General features: G+C 39.8%; 4 protein-coding genes and 1 pseudogene across 4 annotated transcripts; all 5 read left to right on the top strand.

The window, feature by feature from the left end:
* Positions 1–2,130: 2,130 nt before the first annotated feature.
* LOC133013872 (C-type lectin domain family 4 member G-like) lies at positions 2,131–3,928 on the top strand. The gene is made up of 4 exons (XM_061080959.1): positions 2,131–2,428; positions 2,740–2,894; positions 3,122–3,240; positions 3,775–3,928. The coding sequence occupies exons 1-4, from the start codon at positions 2,131–2,133 to the stop codon at positions 3,926–3,928; spliced, it is 726 nt and encodes a 241-aa protein (XP_060936942.1).
* Positions 3,929–4,990: 1,062 nt separating this feature from the next.
* On the top strand, positions 4,991–9,111 carry LOC133013871 (CD209 antigen-like; annotated as a pseudogene).
* A 979-nt stretch (positions 9,112–10,090) lies between these two features.
* LOC133014805 (C-type lectin domain family 1 member B-like) lies at positions 10,091–13,611 on the top strand. Its single transcript, XM_061082070.1, has 7 exons — positions 10,091–10,151; positions 10,251–10,316; positions 10,871–10,975; positions 11,671–11,781; positions 12,097–12,251; positions 12,480–12,598; positions 13,127–13,611. The coding sequence occupies exons 1-7, from the start codon at positions 10,091–10,093 to the stop codon at positions 13,278–13,280; spliced, it is 771 nt and encodes a 256-aa protein (XP_060938053.1). The 3' UTR covers positions 13,281–13,611.
* Positions 13,612–15,225: 1,614 nt separating this feature from the next.
* On the top strand, positions 15,226–21,609 carry LOC133013869 (CD302 antigen-like). The gene is made up of 8 exons (XM_061080958.1): positions 15,226–15,285; positions 16,044–16,271; positions 16,583–16,737; positions 16,965–17,080; positions 17,425–17,573; positions 19,184–19,282; positions 19,370–19,558; positions 21,599–21,609. The coding sequence occupies exons 2-8, from the start codon at positions 16,055–16,057 to the stop codon at positions 21,607–21,609; spliced, it is 936 nt and encodes a 311-aa protein (XP_060936941.1). The 5' UTR covers positions 15,226–15,285; positions 16,044–16,054.
* Positions 21,610–22,688: 1,079 nt separating this feature from the next.
* On the top strand, positions 22,689–25,873 carry LOC133014786 (C-type lectin domain family 12 member B-like). The gene is made up of 7 exons (XM_061082051.1): positions 22,689–22,777; positions 22,916–22,981; positions 23,451–23,564; positions 24,081–24,308; positions 24,620–24,774; positions 25,002–25,120; positions 25,658–25,873. The coding sequence occupies exons 1-7, from the start codon at positions 22,717–22,719 to the stop codon at positions 25,809–25,811; spliced, it is 897 nt and encodes a 298-aa protein (XP_060938034.1). The 5' UTR covers positions 22,689–22,716; the 3' UTR covers positions 25,812–25,873.
* The last annotated feature ends 2,029 nt before the right edge of the window (positions 25,874–27,902 follow it).

Genomic DNA, 27,902 nt, shown 5'->3' with positions numbered 1-27,902 from the left:
GACCTTGGTAACTTCCTCAGTTACAGACTTGCAACTGAGAAGGGACAACTCACACCATGTGTAATCATTTACCTCAAAACAAGCTGCAGCTTCGTCCAGTAAGAACATATATGCAAATTGAGAAACAAAAGTTTACGTGTTAGGTCCTGAATTAAGAGGAACCTCGTTGGTTCTCTATTAGGTAGTGCGGAGGTGTTGTTGTTCGGTCAAGCCTTTCAAGCATCCATTAAAGTTCATTTGAACAAACCTGCTCTCCTTCTCTGCACGGACACAAATACGATGATGAACAGAGTTTAAGGATGGAGGAAGAACTCAATTATGCTTCTGTGGTTTTCAAAAATGATGGTAGTCCTCAGAAAGGTAAGTGACTCCTATGAAACTCCTATAACAACAAGCATGAATCTTACTTGATAAATTTTCATGCAATATATTTCAAAGTTTTTGTTTTTTTATCAACCAGAAAACGATGAGGACTCTACAATTTATTCTACAATTAAATCTAAAGTTCCTACAACGACTGTAACAAGTAAGTTATGGTAGAAAAGTGCAAATTTAAGATTTTTTTCAAATGGGATGTTGCAACGTCTGAAAATAAAACAAAATTTTTCTTCCTGAACTTTCTAAAACATTTTCACATGAACATTGAATGTTTGGGCTTTTGCCGTATATGTTTCGCTGTGTAACCTTTAATACATAGAGTAAGAATAGGTGTTCGGGGGGGGGGGGTGAGGATGAAAAAGGGAACATTCTCCATAGTCAGTAACTGGACCATCAAATCCATATTACTGTATCTGCTATGGTTATGGCTATAATTGTGTTGCTTGACTTTTGTCTGACAGTTTGTAGAACTTCTCTGGGCGGCTGGATTCCTTTTCAATTGAGCTGCTATTAATTGGAATATTTTCACTATTGTCAGTAAAAGCAGCTGGAGGAACAGTAGCAGCTGGAGGAGCAGCAGCAGAAGCTGGAGGAGCAGCACCTGGTGGAGGAGCAGCAGGAGGAGGAGCAGGAGCGGCACACTCCCGGCACTTTGTCCTGCTGCTGGTGTGTTTGGGGATTCTCTGCGTCCTGCTCATCGCGTGCATCGGTGTCATCATCTACAGTGAGTTTGATTTCAACAGACTGAGTTTTTAATGATGCAGCTTACATCACGTCTGGGAAACACAAAAAAAAAGAGATGCCTGAGTGAGCTCAGCTTTTTGTGAACTGTACTTTGGATCAGTAATGTTGAAGTGTCCACTTCCTCCTGCACAGTATTTTCTAAACAATACCATACATCTTTTCACGGATTCCTCAGCAGACATTGGATTCAGTAAATTTTGGTGCACTTACAACAATTAAAATCAACTTACAGAGACTTAAGGGTTATTAGGCACAGTTATATATATTTATATTATTTTCAAATTTTCAGTTAAACAGAAACCCTGGCTCCAGCCTCCCTCATTTAATAAGGGCAGGTTAAAGTAAAATTGTAGAAAAAGGTAATTGATAGATGAATGGGTACAACAGTAAACATAATAAATTAAAAAGAGGCCATGTAAGCAATCCTAACTTACTCTGACCATCAACACAGTATCAATCCTGGTAACGTTTTTATGTCAGATTCGATATCGGCATTGGCAACAGGTCAATAAATGTCTGGGACGACACATTTTCAGAATTTTCAGTTTAAAATGTTGTTGTCAGTGAGGAGGAAACATTTTACAACCTTATCTGCTGCTGCGTTTCAGGACAATTTGACATTAGAGAGGAAATAGTTGGCTGCGTCTTTAAATCCAGACACTAAAGGTCCAGTTCTCTGAAAAGAAACGAGTTGGAAAGTGGGACATATTGTTTTCAAATAAAGGGTATAATAGGGTATCATAAATAATTGTTATGTTGATAATAATGACAATAATTATTTTATTTGTTTTGATGTTGTTATAGCTTAGCTTTTGATGTATTTTGGAGTTGGCTTGATTGTAAGCCAACTCCATGGTGAAATCAAATAAACAAAATGAGACTGTCACATGACAAAAGCCTGGAAATCAATGATGGGTAGGAGAGGATTTTTAAAAAGGTTCAGGGGTAAAGCATGTGTCCACTAGACTGACCAGTCTCTTTCCCACAACCACTGCAGTCTTCGGGGTCATGAAGGCCCAGGAAGCTGTCGCAGAAAACGTCATCCACCTCGAGAAGGAAAATCACAGGCTGATGATGGAGAAAGAAATCTTAGCGAACGAGAGCGAGAAAATTCATCAGCTGATGATGTTCGAGAAAGAAATTTTAGCGAACAAGACCGAGGAGAATCACCAACTGATGATGGAGAAAGAAATCTTAGCGAACGAGACCGAGGTGCTGACCCGAGACAGAGATGATCTCAACAGGACGCTCGGAGTCATCATGACGTTCGAAAACTTCCCAGTCGATACATTCTGCCCAGACAAAAGTGAGTAAATAAAGAGACTGCATTTATTTAGCTTTCTTAAAAACCACTCAAAGTGCTTTATATATATCTATATTTAAAACCACACAGTGAGTCCAGCCCTTAACTCACAGATATACACTGAGAATAAAGATATATTTGTTTATTTAAGGTAATTGCTAAAATCTGCCATGCTCATATAATAAAGTGTATATGTCAGTAGCCGTTGCCAAGCCTCTCAAACGATTGTGTTTAACTATGGCAGCGATTGTAATGTCTCAAACTTAAATTGGTGATATTTAACTTCTATTTCTCGGCTTCTTTCATGAGTACAGAGTGTACTCCATGCTTGGAGAGTTGGATTCCGTTCCAGGATCACTGCTACCTGTTTTGGGACCAACCCGCTCCCTGGAAGACATGGACACAAGCACGAGCATTTTGTCAAAACACTAACGCAGACCTGGTTGTTGTCGACAGTTTACATGAGCAGGTGAGCTCCATTGTCAATAAGCCACAATAACACAGAGTTCTAAATAGATTTTTAAATTACATAGCAAAATTGTGCTGGTTAAGAAACGCTGCATATTCACATTGCAAACAAAATTCAACTGGAAACAATTGTGTTTTGTAAAATCAAACATATGGGAGGTTGAGGGATTCTAATGTTTTCTCACTATCAATGAAAGAAGTGTGAACGTTTGTGATGATCACTTTCAGGAATTCATCAATAAGCACACCAAGTACTACTTCGACCTTCATCATGCATACTGGATGGGATTGCGTAAAAATGAGGACAACAACTGGATCTGGCTTGATGGACGCAATGAGACTTTGGGGTAAGAATTGAAACTGAGCATCTTTCAGGTTCTCACATGACGAGAACGGTACAGCAGCCAAATAACCAATAACACACTCGTAGATATCAGTCCTGTGAATGTGCCAGAGTTATTCCCTCTGAGGTTATGTTTTCACCCATCTGTTTGTGGGTTTGCCTGTTTGTAAGCAAGATTAACTAAAAACTACAGGACGGATTTCCACAGAACTTGGCAAAAGGATGTGGGATGAGGGGAGAACCCCCAAATAACTTTGGTAGGGATCCAGGAATGTTCTCTCACTTTCTTTAACTTTGCGAGAGGGCGTTCTTGAACATATTCCTTGATTTTCTGGGGAATACTTAATAAACCGAGGACAAAGTCCTGCAGCCAGCAACTGGTAAAGATCTATTTATGATGGGATGTATTGGTTCATAAATTAGGTGCAGATTGTTGGAGTACTTGAGTTTTCCTTTTTCCCATTGAGGGCCATTAAAGTTAGTTGGTATTATCTGTAAAGTTATTAGAGGTACTGATGAGCATGTTCTGTGTTTGCAGGTTCTGGATTCAGGAGAGAGTCAAAGACCCTGGTGGATATGCGATGACATATCCTGGGCATAATGCGACAGCCAGCTGGGGCCCAGCATGGGAAGGATTTCTGAACAAACTCATCTGTGAGCATGAAGCCCTCATCAGGACTCCAGTTCGTTAGCATATTGGGTTTTCTCGTTCCAAACTTTGTATGCAAATTTAAATTTACAAAACTGTTCCACTAGCGTTTGGAAATGTAAGTGCACACGCAAACACACAAAATACAATAATGGATACAACATAAAGAAAAAAACAAAGGGTGTTTGGCGTGCAAGTGTTAATTTGATGTATCTATGATTTTGTGTAAACATGCATTTTTATCAGCTACTGTGTACAATCAATTTGGATGAATATATTTTAACGTGTGAAAATTGTAAAGACAAGAAGCCACAACCTGGTTTCCACTCTAATTAATATTTGGTCATTTACAAATACATATATCATGGTCCTGCTGCCATCTTGTGTCAATAATCCTATTTGACAGCAGAGTCTCATTGTGAGTCAGTCTCAGCTGTCAATCACAATGTTTCCCCTTGTTTTTATATCATCAAATAAAAACCCAATTCAAACTTATCATAAACATATACAGTTAAACAAACATCAGTGTGATAAGAACAATCTGAAATGACATAAACCATCTTTGGTTCTTTTATTTGACATGTGACTTTTTAGTAGCTCCATGTCCATTAGAGGGCGATTGAGACGCTTTAAGTTCACTTTTGGGGGATCCTTCATGACGTCCATCTTTATACACAGTCTATATACAGCCAGACCACCGATGTGATGCTACATGATGAAGTATTTGTATTAACATATTAAGAAATAAACATGGGCTCTTCGTAAAAAAAGCAACCTGTCCAATAACAACCAAAGTAAAAGAAAGAAATGACTGTTTCATAACATTCTCCCCAAAAAGAGGAAGTGGAGCTCATGAAATCAGCCTCAGTTGGCTTCTCTGAAACCGGACTACAGTCAGGACCGCGCCTCCTTTTGCAACGTACCACAGCAGCAACAACCCACTAACAGCAATATGCATTGAGCCGCTGTGGACCGGAGAGAAGATGTGTTTTCACTGCTGGTTTCCACACAGCCAGTGACGGCCGTCCCCATTCAACCAGCTGTAGGCAGTCAGCTTCTGTCTCTGACATGTTAACACCAACAAATTACCTTAAAACTGAAAACAATGGGGCAAGAACCGAATCACGTCAGAGCATCTTCCAAGACTGACGGTAAGTGAAAGTCTTATATTCTGAAGTTTTTATTCTACTTGAGGAATCTGATGCTCACATATTGCACATCACTAAAGATTCAACTTAACGTGGCTGTTTCCAAATATATATATTCCCATTTATACCAATAAAACGTGACAATCTGTAGCCACAAAGACATTTCATATATTTGTATTTTTCCGTTATAATTTTAACCTTTTTTTATATAGCACGTTTGAAAACAGGGTTTAAAAAGTGCTTTGAAAGGCACAGGAAACTCATTCACATCGAAAAGAACCATCAATAAATACAAGTGATAAGAAGACAGAATCATATGAATACAATTTTGGGGGAGACTCCCAGCGATCTGACTTTTCAACCAAGAGTCATAAAAGGGGCCTACACGCAAGGCTGAGACCAGCCTAGAGTTTCCCCTCTAATAAAAAAACCACATGGAGATCTTATCTCCATGTGGGAGCAAATCACTTCCTGGGTCCTTCAAGGACCCCACTGTAAGCCGCTCCCTGAGACTTGACTTCTGACCTTCAATTGGCTGATAACCAGCTGACCCCTGACCCCCCTTCTCAAGGAGGCTGGCCTCTTTGAGAAGGTACAAAACAGCTGAGACCCCTCAGATCTTTTTCTCTTTTACTCCGATGCTGAAGTTGCAACTAGACCCCCCGGGGTCTTACCAGTCAACTCAGTAACTAAGGAGGCGATTAGACGTTTGTTTAACTCATTTCATATGTCTTTCTTTTATCTCAGTCAAAGTTTTATTTTGATAGGAATTTTTGCTGTTTTAACTTGAAGGACCGAAACAGGAAATCACTTACGGGACGAGTGAAACACACAGACTTTTATTCTTTCTCCACATGATCTACCACGGCTGCAAGCACCCGCACGTTCCTGTAAAGCAACACGATCTCCGCTGCTGCAGAAGAAGACGAAGCTTCATCCCGTCACGGAGCACGACGAATCCGCTCCGGTTCGGCCCTGCGGAGTCACATAGTTAAATCTATACTTTATACGTTCAATGCACCTGGGAGCCTTTCGGCCCAAAGCCAAGCAGAGATAAGAAATTCTCTTTGTCTGAAAATTTCCTTTGTGTAATTCATGTGGCGACCGCCATTGTGAGCTCCGGCCACATGGTCATTAACATAGACTCCATTTTGGATTACGCAAGTTAAACCACCATTGTGAGAGTCTATTATTGCCACGCCTCCTCTCTCTCTCTCCTCCCATTCTGGCTCTAACTTCCAAAGTGGCTCCGCCATCTTGTTTGTAGTCAAACCACCATTTTGAGAGTTTTCGGCTCTCTTGATTCCACGAATCATTATCGGCCGCCATCTTGGATGTGCCACTCCCCCTCTTCTCTCTCGCTCTCTCTCTTACACACACACACACACACACACATAGAGAGACACGTTGACACACACACACACACACAGACAGACATACATAGGTAGACCGCAGGTTTTACATGTATTTTCTGAATTGCTGTTGCTGTTGTTATCTTTGAAATATTGGAGTTTGTTAAAATGATGAATCATTGAATAACATTAACCATATTTCCCCTTTTTTTTAATAAATGCTTTTGTAATTAAAGTATCTGTAGTCTGTGATTATTTGTGCATATGTGCGTCAATACAGCTGGATTATGATAGCCTGTGCTCGAACTGAAAACCCAGTAGTGAGACAGTAAATCTTTCCTGTTCTGCAGCAACATCCCTCACGTCAGAGCGACACATGCAAAATGCAGCAGCTCAGAATCTGCAGCTGCGGCAGGAGAAGAACGACTTGGAGAGACGGAGCGAGGAGCTGAGCAGAGAGAGAGACGGACTCAACTGGACCATGGAGGTCATCCTCCAGTACCAAACCTTTCCAGTGCCAACCCACTGCCCAGAGAAAGGTGAAAAAACACCTCGCTTTTGATGCAAAGATGATGTTTTCCAGTGTTTCCATTCCTCAAACCTCAAAGCTTTAAGCTCCTAAATTGTAAATGTTAGTTTTTATCCTCTTGATTTTATCACCCTCGTCCAGGACAGTGTGTGTTCACTCCTGTGTGTTGTTCGCTATGTTTGTCAGCGGGTTTATGCAAAATCTACACAATGGATTTCAATGAAAATTGTTGGGAGAATGAGACATGGTCCAAAAAAATAATCTATAGGACTTGACCACTTTCACTAACATTGTGAGATCAGGCTTTTTTTGCTGTTGACATTTTCACAGATTTCCCAGGGAAATAATTCTTGGATCTTGATGAATAAAATCAGACACATGTAGACGACTGATATCTTTGAGTGTGTGAAATTTGAAGCGACTTGATTGGATGTAAGGTGCCTGATGGGAATGTGCTCTACTGAGTGTTAACTGTTTTATTGTGTCATGTTTCATCTGAGTGCAATAACTTGTTTAGACAGATTAGTTTCTACACTTATATATATTATATAATGCATTGTATATATATTTTGATGTATACAGTAAACAGCTATGGTTATGACTATAATTGTGTTGCTTGACTCTTGTCTGACAGTGTGTAGAACTTGTCTGGGCGTCTGGATTCCTTTTCAATCGAGCTGCTACTTTTTTTCCAAACCTAATAATCAACAACCTTTGGAGAATTGGCTGAACAGTCGTAAGTTCTGCAGAGCAGAGGAGGCAGATCTGGTGGTGATTGAAAGCTTGGAGAAACAGGCAAGACCGATTCTATCGATTTCACTTACACACACCTCTGTCCTTTTGGATCAGGGCTGGAGGATGTGCTCAGGTCGTTTACTGCTGTACAAGTACCACAATAAGGCTAGTAAGATACAATATCATACCATAAAATAAGATAAGATGAGTACTGGGTAAAATCTTTATTTGAGATGAACTTGTAATTCCAGCTAGCCAGATACACATAGTACTTTAAAACGGACACAAATGAATATACTTAGTAACTAGAGGTGGAGATACATGGCGTTCAAAAGTGTGAACACAAAAGATGATTTGTTTGAATATTTAGAGTTAAGACGTACTTTATAATTGTGTAAATGAAATTCCATTTGCAATTTTTTATTGTTTTTAATTTTATTTCACGTGTCTCTAACCATGACTGATAATTTTTTAATGTTCCTGTTTCTTGCATCTGTATTTTCATCTGTATTTCACTTTCTTGATGATTATTGTCGTATCATTGTGGACACATGACAGATGACTTCTCTCACAACTGTCTCACAAATGTAGGAATTCATCAACAACCACACTTTGGCCTCTAATGATGAAAATCACTCCTATTGGATTGGATTGATGGGGAAGAAGGACGCGGGCACATGGATGTGGGCGGATGGAACCAACTTCACTTTCCAGTAAAATCACACTAATCAAACATTTCTCCATATGTCATTTTAATAAGAACGAGCCTGGCCCCAGCTCAGACACGTTATCATTACCCCGAACAAGCGGATGATTCAGTCCCAGCGAAGCCACAGGAAGTAAATGTTTTATTCGTCCCCCCCGCCCTCACACCTTGGAGGTTAACAGAAGGCAACGTTTCACCTCTGAAACATTGGCTCCCTATGTAAGAAGCCAAAGCATCTTGATCGTGCCATGGTGGCTGGCTGCAGCATAGGTTATAAACCCCGCCTCCTCCGTGTTAGTGGATGGAACATGAACCAAACTAAAAAAGTCAAAGTACACGTTAAAGGTTCAGTGTGTGGAATTTAGTGACATCTAGTGGTGAAGTTACATGTTGCAGCTGTACACCAAATGTCTCCAAATATGCCGGATGGCAGCGTTCGTGTTTCCTCCTCATTTCTGAATAGTTTGAGGAAGTGGAGGCACATCATTTATCTCTGTGTACAGTCTACGGTTTCAAGTCTTCATGCTAAGCTAAGCTAAGTTAAAGTTGCTTATAATTTGCTGGGAATGGTGTGAATCTTCTCATCTGAATCTTTTCTTTCTCCACTAGGTACTGGATAGAAGGAGCAATGGACTTGCAACGAGGGCCTTGTGCTCTAAGTGTCGTGCCGATGATCTGGCCAACTGGAAAAGGTTGTGTTGCGGCATGCTGAAACGCTGGATCTGAGAAACAAGAGCCTTAAACAAACCGGATTAGGAAGCAGTTTCTGTTCAAATAAAAAGGAAATATAAAGCCGCTAGAAACTTGCTTTTTTGTTCACTCATTTGTGTTTTACACATTTATTCAAAGGGTCTGGTCCTACAAACATTGTTTTGTTTATACTAAATGAAGAAGATAAGGAAGAAAATTTACCTTTTAATGTCAATTTTGTTTATTATCTATCAATCTAGCTACTGATTCCACAAATGTCTGTCTGTCTGTATGTGGAGCACAAACTGTAAATAGGGAAGGGCACTATTGATATTGGTGCAACTTGGACATATGAAACGTTCAACATATATAAACTTTGAATAAACTGGCGACCAGCAGTCTGTCGCAGTCAAAGATGAAAATATCTTCTTCTACGTCCTCAGGTTAAATGCAGCAGTGGTTTGCAACATGGGTCAAAACCACCGGCAGATCGGTTTGGTCATTTTTTTTCTATTTCCCTAATCGGACTGACACAGACATTTAAACAGGTCGGTCAACTTTCGAAATTAATTCAAATGAAAAAGTGCGACTTGGGATCTTTTGAAATTTGACAAAGAATATTCACTGTGAACCAATAATGGCCTGATTACAATTTGCTGGTCAAAGGTCCAGGACCCTGTGAGCTAACGAACCCGCTTTGCTGAATGAAAAACATGACAAAATACTGACTTTGGTAACTTCTTCAGTTCCAGACTTGCAACTGAGAAGGGACAACTCACACCGTGTGTAATCATTGACCTCAAAACAAGCTGCAACTTCAGCATCACTGTTTGACTTTGTCCAATAAGAATGTCATATGCAAATTGAGAAACTGCGGTTTACGTGTTAGGTAATGAAGAAAGAGGAACCTCGTTGGTTCTCCATGAGGAAGTGCGGAGTTGTTTTTGTTCGGTCAAGCCTTTCAAGCATCCGTTAAAGTTAATTCTGTTAATTAACCTGCTCTCCTCTGCACTGACACAAATACGACGATGAACAGAGTTTAAGGATGGAGGAAGAAAACTATTATGATACTCTAGTTTTCAAAAATGGTGGTAGTCCTCAGAAAGGTAAGTGACTACTATGAAACTCCTATAACAACAATTATATATATTACTTGTTAAATTTCCATGCAAAAGATTTAAAACTTAGTTTTTTTTATCAACCAGAAAACGATGAAGACTCTACAATTTATTCTACAGTTAAATCTAAAGTTCCTGCAGCAACTGTAACAAGTTAGTTATGGAAGAAAAGCGCCAATTTGAATTTTTCATATGTGATGTTGAAAATAAATCAAAATTTGCTCCTCCTGAACTTTCTAAAACATTTTCACATCAACCTTGAAGGTTTGGGCTATGGCCGTATATGTGTCGCTGTGTAACTTTTAATACATAGAGCAAGAATAGGTGTTCGGGGGGGGGGGGGGGGGGGATTATGGTGTTGCTTTAAAAAACAATAATATATAGAAGTCATATGGAGTGTCAGAATATACACAGGTCACAGGTATATCCATAATAATGTTGAAAATGAATTGGAATATTTTCACTTCCGTCAGTAAAAGCAGCAGCTAGAGAAATAGCTGCTGCTCCTCCACCAGGTGGAGGAGCAGCAGCAGCTGGAGGAGGAGCAGCAGGTGGAGGAGGAGCAGCAGCTGGAGGAGGAGCAGCAGGTGGAGGAGCAGCAGCAGGACGAGGAGCAGCAGCAGGTGCAGGAGCAGCAGCAGCAGCTGGAGGAGCAGTAACAGGTGGAGAAGCAGCAGCTGGAGGAGCAGCAGCTGGAGGAGCAGCAGCTGGAGGAGCAGCAGCGGCACACTCCCGGCACTTTGTCCTGCTGCTGGTGTGTTTGGGGATTCTCTGCGTCCTGCTCATCGTGTGCATCAGAGTCATCATCTACAGTGAGTTTGATTTCAACAGACTGAGTTTTTAATGACGCAGCTTACATCACATCTGGGAAACACAAAAAAAGAAGAGATGCGTGAGTGAGCTCAGCTTTTTGAGAACTGTATTTTACTGTTGACTTTGGATTAGTAATGTTGAAGTGTCCACTTCCTCATGCACAGTATTTTCTTAACAATACCATACGATTCCTCAGCAGACATTTTTATGTCAGATTCGATATCTCCATTGGCAATCGACACATTTTCAGAATTTTCAGTTTAAAATGTTTTAAAACATTTTAAAACCTTATCTGCTGCTGCATTTCAGGACAATTTGACATTAGAGAGCAGATAGTGGGCTGCTTCTTTAAATCCAGACACTACAGGTCCAGTTCCCTGAAAAGAAACGAGTTGGAAAGTGGGACATATTGTTTTCAAATAAAGGGTATAATAGGGTATCATAATTGTTATGTTGATAATAATATTGATAATTCTTTTATTTGTTTTGATGTTGTTATAGCTTAGCTTTTGATGTATTTTGGAGTTGGCTTGATTGTAAGCCAACTCCATGGTGAAATCAAATAAAGAAAATGAGACTGTCACATGACAAAAGCCTGGAAATTAATGATGGGTAGGAGAGGATTTTTAAAAAGGTTCAGGGGTAAAGCACCTGTCCACTGGACTGACCAGTCTCTTTTCCACCATCACTGCAGTCTTCGGGGTCATGAAGGCCCATGAAGAAGACAGAGATGATCTCAACAGGACGCTCAGAGTCATCATGATGTTCCAAAACTTCCCAGTCAATGCATTCTGCCCCCAAAAAAGTGAGTATATAAAGGGACTGCATTTATTTAGCTTTCTTAACAACCACTCAAAGTGCTTTATATATATATATCTTTATGTACAACCACACAGTGAGTCCAGCCCTAAACTCACAGATATACACAGAGAATATAGATATATTTGTTTATTTAAGGTAATAGCTAAAATCTGCCATGCTCATATAATAAAGTGTAAATGTCAGTAGCCGTTGCCAAGCCTCTCAAACTATTGTGTTTAACTATGGCAGCGATTGTAATGTGTCAAACTTAAATTGGTGATATTTAACTTCTATTTCCCGGCTTCTTTCATGAGTACAGAGTGTAAGCCATGCCGGGAGAGTTGGATCCCGTTCCAGGATCACTGCTACCTGTTTTATGAGCAAGGCTCTCCCTGGAAGACATGGACGCAAGCACGAGCATTTTGTCAAAACACTAACGCAGACCTGGTTGTTGTCGACAGTTTACAAGAGCAGGTGAGCTCCATCGTCATTAAGCCACAATAACACAGAGTTCTAAATAGATTTTTAAATTATATAGAAAAATTGTGCTGGTTAAGAAACACTTCATATTCACATTTCAAACAAAATTCAACTGGAAACAATTGTGTTTTGTAAAATCAAACATATGGGAGGTGGAGGGATTCTAATGTTTTCTCACTGTCAATGCTGAGAAGTGTGAAAGTTTGTGATGATCACCTTCAGGAATTCATCAATAAGCACACCAAGTTCTACCACGACATACATCATGCATACTGGATGGGATTGCGTCAAAATGAGGAGAAGAAGTGGATCTGGCTTGATGGACGCAATGAGACTTTGGGGTAAGAATTGAAACTGAGCATCTTTCAGGTTCTCACATGACGAGAACGGTCCAGCAGTCAAATAACCAATTACACACTCGTAGATATCAGTCCTGTGAATGTGCCAGAGTTATTCCCTCTGAGGTTATGTTTTCACCCATCTGTTTGTGGGTTTGCATGTTTGTAAGCAAGATTAACTAAACACTACAGGACGGATTTCCACAGAACTGGGCAAAAGGATGTGGGATGAGTGAGGGGAGAACCCCCAAAGAACTTTGATAGGGATCCAGGAATGTTCTCTCACTTTCTTTAACTTTGTGAGAGGGTGTTCTTGAACTAAATTATTATTATTATTATTCAGGCAAATTAAATTCCTGCAGCCAGCAACTGGTGAAGATCTATTTATGCTGGGAATTAATCGGTTCATAAATTAGGTGCAGATTGTCGGAGTACTTGAGTTTTCCTTTGTCCCTTTGAGGGCCATTGGAGTTAGTTGGTATTATCTGTAAAGTTAATAGAGGTACTGATGAGCATGTTCTGTGTTTGCAGGTTCTGGATTCAGGAGAGAGTCAAAAACTCTGGTGGATATGCGATGACATATCCTGGGCATAATGCGACAGCCAGCTGGGGCCCAGCATGGGATGGATTTTCGAACAAATTCATCTGTGAGCATGAAGCCCTCATCAGGACTCCAGTCAGTTAGCAAGTTGGGTTTTCTTGTTTCAAATTTTGCATGCAAATTGAAATTTACAAACTGGTTCCACCAGTGTTTGGAAAATGTAAGTGCACACGAAACACACAAAAAACAATAATGGATACAACATAAGGAAAACAACAAAGGGTGTTTGTCGTGCAAGTGTTCATTTGATGTATCTATGATTTTGTGTAAACATGCATTTTTATTAGCTACTGTGTACGATCAATTTGGATGAATATATTTTAATGTGTGAAAAGTGTAAAGACAAGAAGCCACAACCTGGTTTCCACAATAATTAATATTTGGTCATTTACAAAAATATATATACAAAATGTCCTGCATGCTGATGCTGCCATCTTGTGTCGATAATCTCATTTGACAGCAGAGTCTAGTTGTGAGTGAACCTCAGCTGTCAATCACAATGTTTCCCCTTGTTTTTATATCATCAAATAAAAACCCAAATCAAACTTATCATAAACATATACAGTTAAACAAACATCAGTGTGAAAGATGAAAATATCTTCTTCTATGTCCTCAGGTTAAATGCAGCAGTGGTTTGCAACATGGGTCAAAACCACCGGCAGATCGGTTTGGTCATTTTTTTTCTATTTCCCTAATCGGACTGACACAGACATTCAAACAGGTCGGTCAACTTTCCAACTTTATTCAAATGAAAAAGTGCAACATGGGATCTTTTGAAATTTGCCAAAGAATATTCACTGTGAACAAATAATGGCCTGATTAGAATTTGCTGGTCAAAGGTCCAGGACACTGTGAGCTAACTAACCTGCTTTGCTGAATAAAAAACATGACAAAATACTGACTTTGGTAACTTCCTCAGTAACAGACTTGCAACTGAGAAGGGACAACTCACACCGTGTGTAATCACAAAACAAGCTGCAGCTTCGTGCAGTGAAAACATGTCACATGCAAGTTGACAAAACAAAAGTTTACGTGTTAGGTGCTGAAGGAAGAGGAACCTCGTTGGTTCTCTATGAGGTAGGGCGGAGTTGTTTTTGTTCGGTCAAGCCTTTCAAGCATCCCTTAAAGTTCATTAGAACAAACCGGCTCTCCTTCTCTGCACCGACACAAATACGACGATGAACGGAGTTTAAGGATGGAGGAAGAAAACTATTATAATACTCTAGTTTTCAAAAATGGTTGTAGTCCTCATGAAGGTAAGTGACTACTTTGAAACTCCTATAACAACAATTAGAAATCTCACTTGATAAATTTCCATGCAATAGATTTAAAACGTTCATTTTTTTTTATCAACCAGAAAACGATGAAGACTCTACAATTTATTCTACAGTTAAATCTAAAGTTCCTGCAGCGACTGTAACAAGTTAGTTAGAAAAGTGCCAATTTAAATGTTTCATATGTGATGTTGCAAGGTCTGAAAATAAAACTAAATTTGCTCCTCCTGAACTTTCTAAAACATTTTCACATCAACCTTGAAGGTTTGGGCTTTTGCCTTTTAAGTGCCGCTGTGTAACTAATAATACATAGAGCAAGAATAGGTGTTGGGGGGGGGGGTAGAGGATGAAAGAGGGAACATTCTCCACAGTCAGTAACTGAACCATCAAACCCATATTACTGTATCTGCTATGGTTATGAGTATTACTGTGTTGCTTGACTCTTGTCTGACAGTTTGTAGAACTTGTCTGGGCGGCTGGATTCCTTTTCAATCGAGCTGCTCCTTTTTTTTTAAGCCATATGGAGGGTCAGAATATACACAGGTCACAGGTATATCCATAATAATGTTGAAAATGAATTGGAATATTTTCACTTCCGTCAGTCAAACGTGCTGGAGGAGCAGCAGCAGGAGGAGGAGCAGCTGGAAGAGAAGCAGGTGGAGGAGCAGCAGGTGGAGGAGCAGCAGCAGCAGCTGGAGGAGCAGCAGCAGGAGGAGGAGCAGCAGCAGCACACTCCCGGAACTTTGTCCTGCTGCTGGTGTGTTTGGGGATTCTCTGCATCCTGCTCATCTCGTGCATCGGTGTCATCATCTACAGTGAGTTTGATTTCAACAGGCTGAGTTTTTAATGACGCAGTTTACATCACATCTGGGAAACACATAAAAAGAAGAGATGCGTGAGTGAGCTCAGCTTTTTGTGAACTGTATTTTACCGTTGACTTTGGATCAGTAATGTTGAAGTGTCCACTTCCTCCTGCACAGTATTTTCTAAACAATACCATACATCTTTACACGGATTCCTCAGCAGCCATTGGAATCAGTCAATTTTGTCGCACTTACAATTAAAATGAACTTACAGAGACTTAAAGGTTATTAGTCACAGTTATATATATTTATATTATTTTCAAATTTTTAGTTAAACAGAAACCCTGGCTCCAGCCCCCCTCATTTAATAGGAGCAGTTTAAAGTAAAAAAAAAAAAAAGGTAATTGATAGATGAATGGGTACAACAGTAAACATAATAAATTAAAAAGAGGCCATGTTAGCAATCCTAACTTACTCTGACGATCAACACAGTATCAATCCTGGTAACGTTTTTATGTCAGATTCGATATCGGCATTGGCAATAGGTCAATAAATGTCTGTTTTGATGTTGTTATAGTTTAGCTCTTGATGTATTTTGGAGTTGGCTTGATTGTAAGCCAACTCCATGGTGAAATCAAATAAACAAAATGAGACTGTCACATGACAAAAGCCTGGAAATCAATGATGGGTAGGAGAGGATTTTTAAAAAGGTTCAGGGGTAAAGCACGTGTCCACTGGACTGACCAGTCTCTTTCCCACCACCACTGCAGTCTTCGGGGTCATGAAGGCCCAGGAAGCTGTCGCAGAAAACGTCATCCACCTCGAGAAGGAAAACGTCATCCACCTCAAGAAGGAAATTCATCAGCTGATGATGGAGAAAGAAATCTTAGCGAACGAGACCGAGGTGCTGACCCGAGACAGAGATGATCTCAACAGGACGATCGGAGTCATCATGACGTTCCAAAACTTCCCAATCGATACATTCTGCCCAGACAAAAGTGAGAATATAAAGGGACTGCATTTATTTAGCTTTCTTAACAACCACTCAAAGTGCTTTATATATATCTATATGTACAACAACACAGTGAGTCCAGCCCTAAACTCACAGATATACACTGAGAATAACGATATATTTGTTTATTTAAGGTAATTGCTGAAATCTGCCATGCTCATATAATAAAGTGTAAATGTCAGTAGCCATTGCCAAGTCTCTCAAACGATTGTGTTTAACTATGGTAGCGATTGTAATGTGTCAAACTTAAATTGGTGATATTTAACTTCTATTTCCCGGCTTCTTTCATGAGTACAGAGTGTAAGCCATGCTTGGAGAGTTGGATCCCGTTCCAGGATCACTGCTACCTGTTTTATGAGCAACCCCCTCGTTGGAAGACATGGACACAAGCACGAGCATTTTGTCAAAACACTAACGCAGACCTGGTTGTTGTCGATAGTTTACAAGAGCAGGTGAGCTCCATCGTCATAAAGCCACAATAACACAGAGTTTTAAATAGATTTTTAAATACCATAGCAAAATTGTGCTTGTTAAGAAACGCTGCATATTCACATTGCAAACAAAATTCAACTGGAAACAATTGTGTTTTGTAAACTCAAACATATGGGAGGTGGAGGGATTTTAATGTTTTCTCACTGTCAATGAAAGAAGTGTGAACGTTTGTGATGATCACCTTCAGGAATTCATCAATAAGCACACCAAGTTCTACTGGGACAGTGATCATGCGTACTGGATCGGATTGCAGATTGAGGACAACAAGTGGATCTGGATTGATGGACGCAATGAGACTTTGGGGTAAGAATTGAAACTGAGCATCTGTCAGGTCTCACATGATGAGAATGGCCCAGCAGTCAAATAACCAATAACACACTCGTAGATATCAGTGCTGTGAATGTGCCAGAGTTATTCCCTCTGAGGTTATGTTTTCACCCATCGGTTTGTGGGTTTGTCCTGTGACAAAGTCCTGCAGCCAGCAACTGGTGAAGATCTTTTTATGCTGGGAATTAATCGGTTAATACATTAGGTGCAGATTGTCAGAGTACTTGAGTTTTCCTTTGACACATTGAGGCCCATTGGAGTTAGTTGGTATTATGTGTAAAGTTATTAGATGTACTGATGAGCATGTTCTGTGTTTGCAGGTTCTGGATTCAAGAGAGAGTCAAAAACTCTGGTGGATATGTGATGACATTCTCTGGGTATAATGCAACGGCCAGCTGGGGCCCAGCATGGCATGGATATCAGAACAAATTCATCTGTGAGCATGAAGCCCTCATCAGGACTCCAGTCAGTTAGCATATTGGGTTTTCTCGTTCCAATCTTTGCATGCAAATTGAAATTTAATAAACTGTTCTACCAGTGTTTGGAAAATGTAAGTGGACACGCAAAAACAGAAAACAATAATGGATACAACATAAGGAAAAAACCAAAGGGTGTTTGGTGTGCAAGTGTTATTTTGATGATTCTATGATTTTGTGTAAACATGCATTTTTATTAGCTACTGTGTACGATCAATTTGGATGAATATATTTTAATGTGTGAAAAGTGTAAAGACAAGAAGCCACAACCTGGATTAATATTTGGTCATTTACAAAAATATATATACAAAATGTCCTGCATGCTGATGCTGCCATCTTGTGTCGATATCTCATTTGACACCATAGTCTAGTTGTGAGTCAGTCTCAGCTGTCAATCACAATGTTTCCCTTTGTTTTTATATCATCAAATAAAAACCCAAATCAAACTTTTCATAAACATATACAGTTAAACAAACATCAGTGTGATAAGAACAATCTGAAATGACATAAACCATCTTTGGTTCTTTTATTTGACATGTGACTTTTTAGTAGCTCCATGTCCATTAGAGGGTGATTGAGACGCTTTGGCTTCACTTTTGGGGATCCTTCATGACGTCCATCTTTATACACAGTCTATATACAACCAGACCACCGGTGTAAAGCTATATGATGAAGTATTTGTATTAACATGTTAAGAAATAAACATGGGCTCTTCAAAATAAAAGCAACCTGTCCAATAACAACCAAAGTAAAAGAAAGAAATGACTGTTTCACAACATTCTCCCCAAAAAGAGGAAGTGGAGCTCATGAAATCAGCCTCAGTTTGCTTCTCTGAAACTGGACTACAGTCAGGACCACGCCTCCTTTTGCAACGTACCACAGCAGTAATAACCCACTAATGCCAATATGCATTGAGCCGCTGCGGACCGGAGAGAAGCTGTGTTTTCACTGCTGGTTTCCACACAGCCAGTGACGGACGTCCCCATTCAACCGTCTGCAGGCAGTCAGCTTCTGTCTCTGATATGTTAACACCAACAATTACCTTTAAACTGAAAACAATGGGGCAAGAACCGAATCACGTCAGAGCATCTTCCAAGACTGACGGTAAGTGAAAGTCTTATATTCTGAAGTTTTTATTCTACTTGAGGAATCTGATGCTCAGGTATTGCACTTCACTACAGATTCAACTTAACATGGCTGTTCCCATTTATATATATTCCCATTTATACCAATATAACGTGACAATCTGTAACCACAAAGACATTTCATATATTTGTATTTTTCGGCTATAATTTTAACCTTTTTTTATATAGCACGTTTGAAAACGGGGTTTACAAACTGCTTTGAAAGACACAGGAAACTCATTCACATCGAAAAGAACCATCAATAAATACAAGTGATGAGAAGACAGAATCAATATGAATACAAATAGAAAGAATATAAACATGAGAAGAAGACGATCACTTTACATGAGGAGAAAATAAATGCAGGTAAAAAGAATGAAGGTGTTAAAACAAAAATAACTTCATATTTTTATTTGACATCTATATACATGATATTTCAATTAACTTAATATCTTGATTGTTTGTTGTTCTTCTTCTAGAAAGAGGGAAGAAACTTCTGCACATTCTGCTGCTCCTGGTGACAGCAGCGTTTGGGATCATCTGCTTCGTCCTGGTGTCGGTCGCCATCGTCCTCAGAAGTGAGTCCGTCCGTCTGTCCCTGCTCTCCACTGCACTTTGACCCTGACTGACTGAGAGTGAGACAGTAAATCTTTCCTGTTCTGCAGCGACATCCCTCACGTCAGAGCGACACATGCAAAATGCAGCAGCTCAGAATCTGCAGCTGCAGCAGGAGAAGAACGACTTGGAGAGACGGAGCGAGGAGCTGAGCAGAGAGAGAGACGGACTCAACTGGACCATGGAAGTCATACTCCAGTACCAAACCTTCCCAGTGGCAACTCACTGCCCAGAGAAAGGTGAAAAAACACCTTGCTTTTGATGCAAAGATGATGTTTTCCAGTGTTTCCATTCCTCAAACCTCAAAGCTTTAAGCTCTTAAATTGTGAATGTTAGATTTTATCCTCTTGATTTCATCACCCTCGTCCAGGACAGTGTGTTTTCACTCCTGTGTGTTGTTCACTATGTTTGTCAGCGAGTTTATGCAAAATCTACACAATGGATTTCAATGAAAATTGTTGGGAGAATGAGACATGGGCCAAAAAAATAATTAATAGGACTTGATCACTTTCTTTAACAATGTGAGATCAGGCTTTTTTTGTTGTTGACATTTTCACAGATTTCCCAGGGAAATAATTCCTGGATCTTGAGGAATAAAATCAGACACATGTAGACGACTGATATCTTTGAGTGTGTGAAATTTGAAGCGACTTGATTGGATGTAAGGTGCCTTATGGGAATGTGCTCTACTGAGTGTTTACTGTTTTATTGTGTCATGTTTCATCTGAGTGCAATAACTTGTTTAGACAGATTAGTTTCTACACTTATATATATTATATAATGCATTGTATATATATTTTGATGTATACAGTAAACAGCTATGGTTTTGACTATAATTGTGTTGCTTGACTCTTGTCTGACAGTGTGTAGAACTTGTCTGGGCGGCTGGATTCCTTTTCAATCGAGCTGCTACTTTTTTTCCGAACCTAATAATCAACAACCTTTGGAGAATTGGCTGAACAGTCGTAAGTTCTGCAGAGCAGAGGAGGCAGATCTGGTGGTGATTGAAAGCTTGGAGGAACAGGCAAGACCGATTCTATCGATTTCACTTACACGCACCTCTGTCCTTTTGGATCAGGGCTGGAGGATGTGCTCAGGTCGTTTACTGCAGTACAAGTACCACAATAAGGCTAGTTCGATACAATATCATACCATATCATACCATAAAATAAGATAAGATGAGTACTGGGTAAAATCTTTATTTGAGATGAACTTATAATTCCAGCTAGCCAGATACACGTAGTACTTTAAAACGGACACAAATGAATATACTTAGTAACTAGAGGTGGAGATACATGGCGTTCAAAAGTGTGAACACAAAAGAAGATTTGTTTGAATATTTAGAGTTAAGACGTACTTTATAATTGTGTAAATGAAATTCCATTTGCAATTTTTTATTGTTTTTAATTTTATTTCACGTGTCTCTAACCATGACTGATCATTTTTTAATGTTCCTGTTTCTTGCATCTGTATTTTCATCTGTATTTCACTTTCTTGATGATTATTGTCTTATCATTGTGGACACATGACAGATGACTTCTCTCACAACTGTCTCACAAATGTAGGATTTCATCAACAACCACACTTTGGCCTCTAATGATGAAAATCACGCCTATTGGATTGGATTGATGAGGAAGAAGGACGCGGGCACATGGATGTGGGTGGATGGAACCAACGTCACTTTCCAGTAAAAACACACTAATCAAACATTTCTCCATATGTCATTTTAATAAGAACGAGCCTGGCCCCAGCTCAGACACGTTATCATTACCCCGAACAAGCGGATGATTCAGTCCCAGCGAAGCCACAGGAAGTAAATGTTTTATTCGTCCCCCCCGCCCTCACACCTTGGAAGTGAACAGTGGCAACGTTTCACCTCTGAAACATTGGCTCCCTATGTATGAAGCCAAAGCATCTCGATCGCGACATTGGTGGCTGGCTGCAGCATAGGTTATAAACCCCGCATCCTCCATGTTAGTGGATGGAACATGAACCAAACTAAAAAAGTCAAAGTACACGTTAAGGGTTCAGTGTGTGGAATTTAGTGACATCCAGTGGTGAAGTTACATGTTGCAGCTGTACACCAAACGTCTCCAAATGTGCCGGATGGCAGCGTTCGTGTTTCCTCCTCATTTCCAAATAGTTGGAGGAAGTGGAGACACATCATCCATCTTTTTGTACAGTCTATGGTTTCAAGTCTTCATGCTAAGCTAAGTTAAAGTTGCTTATAACTTGCTGTGAATGGTGTGAATCTTCTCGTCTGAATCTTTCTCCACTAGGAACTGGATAGAAGAAACAAAGGACTTGCACAGAGGGCCTTGTGCTCTAATTTCACCTCGTTCTGATAAGCTGGCCAACTGGAACAGGTCGTGGTGCGGCATGCTGAAACACTGGATCTGTGAAACCAGAGCCTTAAACAAACCGGATTAGGAAGCAGTTTCTGTTCAAATAAAATGGAAATATAAAGCCGCAAGAAAATTTCCTTTTTTTTCACTTATCTGTGTTTTACACATTTATTCAAAGGGTCTGGTCCTACAAACATTGTTTTGTTTATACTAAATGAAAAAGATAAGGAAGAAAATGTACCTTTTAATGTCAATTTTGTTTATTATCTATCAATCTAGCTACTGATTCCATGAATGTCTGTCTGTCTGTATGTGGAGCACCATCTTTAAATAGGGAAGGGCACTATTGATATTGGTGCAACTTGGACATATGATACGTTCAACATATGTAAACTTTGAATAAACTGGCGACCAGCAGTCTGTCGCAGTCAAAGATGAAAATATCTTTTTCTACGTCCTCAGGTTAACTGCAGCAGTGGTTTGCAACTGGGTCAAAACCACCGGCAGATCAGTTTGGTCATTTTTTTTCTATTTCCCTAAATCTGACTGACACAGACATTCAAACAGGTCGGTCAACTTTCCAACTTTATTCCCCTGAAATGCAAAAGTGCAACATGGGATCTTTTGAAATTTGCCAAAGAATATTCACTGTGACCCAATAATGGCCTGATTAGAATTTGCTGGTCAAAGGTCCAGAACACTGTGAGCTAACGAACCCGCTTTGCTTAATAAAAAACATGACAAAATACTGACTTTGGTAACTTCCTCAGTTACAGACTTGCAACTGAGAAGGGACAACTCACACCGTGTGTAATCATTGACCTCAAAACAAGCTGCAGCTTCGTCCAGTAAGAACATGTCACAAGCAAATTGAGAAACAAAAGTTTACGTGTTTGGTGCTGAAGGAAGAGGAACCTTGTTTGTTCTCTATTAAGTAGTGCGGAGGTGTTATTGTTCGGTCAAGCCTTTCAAGCATCTGTTAAAGTTAATTTGAACAAACCTGCTCTCCTTCTCTGCACTGACACGAATAAGGCGAAGAACAGAGTTTAAGAATGGAGGAAGAACTCAATTATGCTTCTGTGGTTTTCAAAAATGGTGGTAGTCCTCAGAAAGGTAAGTGACTCCTATGAAATGAATTGATAGAACGAACCAACTCAATATTTAACCTCACTACTTAACAACAATTATAAATATTACTTGTTAAATTTCCATGCAATATATTTCAAACTTTTTGTTTTTTCTATCAACCAGAAAACGATGAGGACTCTACAATTTATTCAACGGTTAAATCTAATGTTCCTGCAGCGACTGTAACAAGTAAGTTATGGGAGAAAAGTGCCAATTTGTGACTTTTTCAAATGTGATGTTGCAAAGTCTGAAAATAAAACTAAATTTGCTCCTCCTTAACTTTCTAAAACACTTTCACATCAACCTTGAATGTTTGGGCTTTTGCCGTATATATATCGCTGTGTAACTTTTAATAAATAGAGCAAGAATAGGTGTTCGGGGGGGGGGGGGTGGGGTAGAGGATGAAAGAGGGAACATTCTACATAGTCAAAGTTACTGATCCATCACAACCCATATTGCTGTATCTGCTATAGTTATGACTATTATTGTGTTGCTTGACTCTTGTCTGACAGTGTGTAGAACTTGTCTGGGCGGCCCGATTCCTTTTCAATCGAGACGCTACTTTTTTTAAGTCATATGGAGGGTCAGAATATACACAGGTCACAGGTATATCCATAATAATGTTGAAAATGAATTGGAATATTTTCACTTCTGTCAGTTAAAGCAGCTGGAGGAGCAGCAGCGGCACACTCCCGGGACTTTGTCCTGCTGCTGGTGTGTTTGGGGATTCTCTGCGTCCTGCTCATCTCGTGCATCGGTGTCATCATCTACAGTGAGTTTGATTTCAACAGACTGAGTTTTTAATGACGCAGCTCACATCACGTCTGGGAAACACAAAAAAAGAAGAGATGTGTGAGTGAGCTCAGCCTTTTGTGAACTGTATTTTACTGTTGACTTTGGATTAGTAATGTTGAAGTGTCCACTTCCTCCTGCACAGTATTTTCTAAACAATACCATACATCTTCACACAGATTCCTAAGGAGCCATTGGAATCAGTCAATTTTGGTGCACTTACAATTAAAATCAACTTACAGAGACTTAAAGGGTTATTAGTCACAGTTATCTAATTAATATTATTGTCAAATTTTCAGTTAAACAGAAACCATGGCTCCAGCTACACTCATTCAATAGAAGCAGTTTAAAGTAAAATCAGAAAAAAACGTAATTGATGGATGAATGGGTACAACAGTAAATATGATCAATTTAAAAGCATGTGGGCTAATGGAAGAGAATATTTCTCCAACTGTGTCCACTGGACTGACCAGTCTCTTTCCCACCACCACTGCAGTCTTCGGGGTCATGAAGGCCCAGGAAGCTGTCGCAGAAAACGTCATCCACCTCGAGAAGGAAAACGTCATCCACCTCAAGAAGGAAATTCATCAGCTGATGATGGAGAAAGAAATCTTAGGGAACAAGACTGAGGTGCTGACCCGAGACAGAGATGATCTCAACAGGACGCTCGGAGTCATCATGACGTTCCAAAACTTCCCAGTCAATAAATTCTGCCCAGACAAAAGTGAGTATATAAAGGGACTGTATTTATTTAGCTTTCTTAACAACCACTCAAAGTGCTTTATATATATCTATATGTACAACCACAAAGTGAGTCCAGCCCTAAACTCACAGATATACACTGAGAATAACGATATATTTGTTTATTTAAGGTAATTGCTAAAATCTGCCATGCTCATATAATAAAGTGTAAATGTCAGTAGCCATTGCAAAGCCTCTCAAACGATTGTGTTTAACTATGGCAGCGATTGTAATGTGTCAAACTTAAATTGGTGATATTAAACTTCTATTTCTCGGCTTCTTTCATGAGTACAGAGTGTAAGCCATGCTTGGAGAGTTGGATCCCGTTCCAGGATCACTGCTACCTGTTTTGGGACCAACCCGCTCCCTGGAAGACATGGACACAAGCACGAACATTTTGTCGAAACAATGTCGCAGACCTGGTTGTTGTCGACAGTTTACAAGAGCAGGTGAGCTCCATCGTCATTAAGCCACAATAACACAGAGTTCTAAATAGATTTTTAAATTGCATAGCGAAATTGTGCTGGTTAAGAAACGCTGAATATTCACATTGCAAACAAAATTCAACTGGAAACAATTGTTTTTTGTAAAATCAAACATATGGGAGGTGGAGGGATTCTAATGTTTTCTCACTGTCAATAAAAGAAGTGTGAAAGTTTGTGATGATCACCTTCAGGAATTCATCAATAAGCACACCAAGTGCTACTTCACCAATGATCATGCATACTGGATGGGATTGCGTAAAAATGAGGACAACAAGTGGATCTGGATTGATGGACGCAATGAGACTTTGGGGTAAGAATTGAAACTGAGCATCTTTCAGGTCTCACATGACGAGAATGGCCCAGCAGTCAAATAACCAATAACACACTCGTAGATATCAGTCCTGTGAATGTGCCAGAGTTATTCCCTCTGAGGTTTTGTTTTCACCCATCTGTTTGTGGGTTTGCCTGTTTGTAAGCAAGATTAACTAAAAACTACAGGACGGATTTCTACAGAACTTGGCAAAAGGATGTGGGATGAGTGAGGGGAGAACCCCCAAAGAACTTTGGTAGGGATCCAGGAATGTTCTCTCACTTTCTTTAACATTGCGAGAGGGCGTTCTTGAGCATATTCCTTGATTTCCTGGGGAAGACTTAATAAACCGAGGACAAAGTCCTGCAGCCAGCAACTGGTAAAGATCTATTTATGATGGGATGTATTGGTTCATAAATTAGGTGCAGATTGTCCGAGTACTTGAGTTTTCCTTTTTCCCATTGAGGGCCATTGAAGTTAGTTGGTATTATGTGTAAAGTTATTAGAGGTACTGATGAGCATGTTCTGTGTTTGTAGGTTCTGGATTCAGGAGAGAGTCAACAACTCTGGTGGATATGCGATGACATTCCCTGGGCATAATGCGACAGCCAGCTGGGGCCCATCAGGGGATGGATTTCAGCTCAAATTCATCTGTGAGCATGAAGCCCTCATCAGGACTCCAGTCAGTTAGCATATTGGGTTTTCTCGTTCCCGTTCTCGTTTGCATGCAAATTGAAATTTACAAAACTGTTCCACCAGTGTTTGGAAAATGTAAGTGCACACGAAACACACAAAAAACAATAATGGATACAACATAAGGAAAAAACCAAAGGGTGTTTGGCGTGCAACTGTTATTTTTATGTATCTATGATTTTGTGTAAACATGCATTTTTATTAGCTACTGTGTACGATCAATTTGGATGAATATATTTTAATGTGTGAAAAGTGTAAAGACCAGAAGCCTCAACGTGGTTTCCACACTAATTAATATTTGGTCATTTACAAAAATAAAAAATATTATACACAAAATATATATACAAAATGTCATGCATGCTGATGCTGCCATCTTGTGTCGATAACCTCATTTGACAGCAGAGTCTAGTCGTGAGTCAGTCTCAGCTGTCATTCATAATGTTTCCCCTTGTTTTTATATCATCAAATAAAAACCTAAATCAAACTTATCATAAACATATACAGTTAAACAAACAGCAGTGTGATAAGAACAATCTGAAATGACAGAAACCATCTTTGGTTCTTTTATTTGACATGTGACCTTTTAGTAGCTCCATGTCCATTAGAGGGCGATTGAGACGCTTTAGCTTCACTTTTAGGGGATCCATCATGACGTCCATCTTTATACACAGTCTATATACAACCAGACCACCGGTGTGAGGCTATATGATGAAGTATTTGTATTAGTATTTGTAATACATTGGCTCTTCAAAATAAAAGCAACCTGTCCAATAACAACCAAAGTAAAAGAAAGAAATTACTGTTTCACAACATTCTCCCCAAAAAGAGGAAGTAGAGCTCATGAAATCAGCCTCAGTTGGCTTCTCTGAAACCGGACTACAGTCAGGACCGCGCCTCCTTTTGCAAAGTACCACAGCAGTAATAACCCACTAACGCCAATATGCATTGAGCCGCATTTGATCGGAGAGAAGCTGTGTTTTCACTGCTGGTTTCCACACAGCCAGTGACGGCCGTCCCCATTCAACCGGCTGCAGGCAGTCAGCTTCTGTCTCTGACATGTTAACACCAACAATTACCTTAAAACTGAAAACAATGGGGCAAGAACCGAATCACGTCAGAGCATCTTCCAAGACTGACAGTAAGTGAAAGTCTTATATTCTGAAGTTTTTATTCTACTTGAGGAATCTGATGCTCAGGTATTGCACTTCACTACAGATTCAACTTAACATGGCTGTTCCCATTTATATATATTCCCATTTATACCAATAAAACGTGACAATCTGTAACCACAAAGACATTTCATATATTTGTATTTTTCGGCTATAATTTTAACCTTTTTTTATATAGCACGTTTGAAAACGGGGTTTACAAACTGCTTTGAAAGACACAGGAAACTCATTCACATCGAAAAGAACCATCAATAAATACAAGTGATAAGAAGACCGAATCATATGAATACAAATAAAAAGAATATGAACATGAGAAGAAGACGATCACTTTACATGAGGAGAAAATACATGCAGGTAAAAAGAATGAAGGTGTTAAAACAAAAATAACTTCATATTTTTATTTGACATCTATATACATGATATTTCAATTAACTTAATATCTTCATTGTTTGTTGTTCTTCTTCTAGAAACAGGGAAGAAACTTCTGCACACTCTGCTACTCCTGGTGACAGCAGCGTTTGGGTTCATCTGCTTCGTCCTGGTGTCGGTCGCCATCGTCCTCAGAAGTGAGTCCGTCCGTCTGTCCTTGCTCTCCACTGCACTTTGACCCTGACTGACTGAGAGTGAGACAGTAAATCTTTCCTGTTCTGCAGCGACGTCCCTCACGTCAGAGCGACACATGCAAAATGCAGCAGCTCAGAATCTGCAGCTGCGGCAGGAGAAGAACTACTTGGAGAGACGGAGCAAGGAGCTGAGCAGAGAGAGAGACGGACTCAACTGGACCATGGAGGTCATCCTCCAGTACCAAACCTTCCCAGCGGCAACCCACTGCCCAGAGAAAGGTGAAGAAACACCTCGCTTTTGATGCAAAGATGATGTTTTCCAGTGTTTCCATTCCTCAAACCTCAAAGCTTTAAGCT

This window comes from Limanda limanda, chromosome 11 (assembly GCF_963576545.1).
Source record: "Limanda limanda chromosome 11, fLimLim1.1, whole genome shotgun sequence".
In the NCBI taxonomy this organism is placed as follows: Eukaryota; Metazoa; Chordata; class Actinopteri; order Pleuronectiformes; family Pleuronectidae; genus Limanda; species Limanda limanda.
This window is presented reverse-complemented; position numbering and strand designations above follow the sequence as displayed.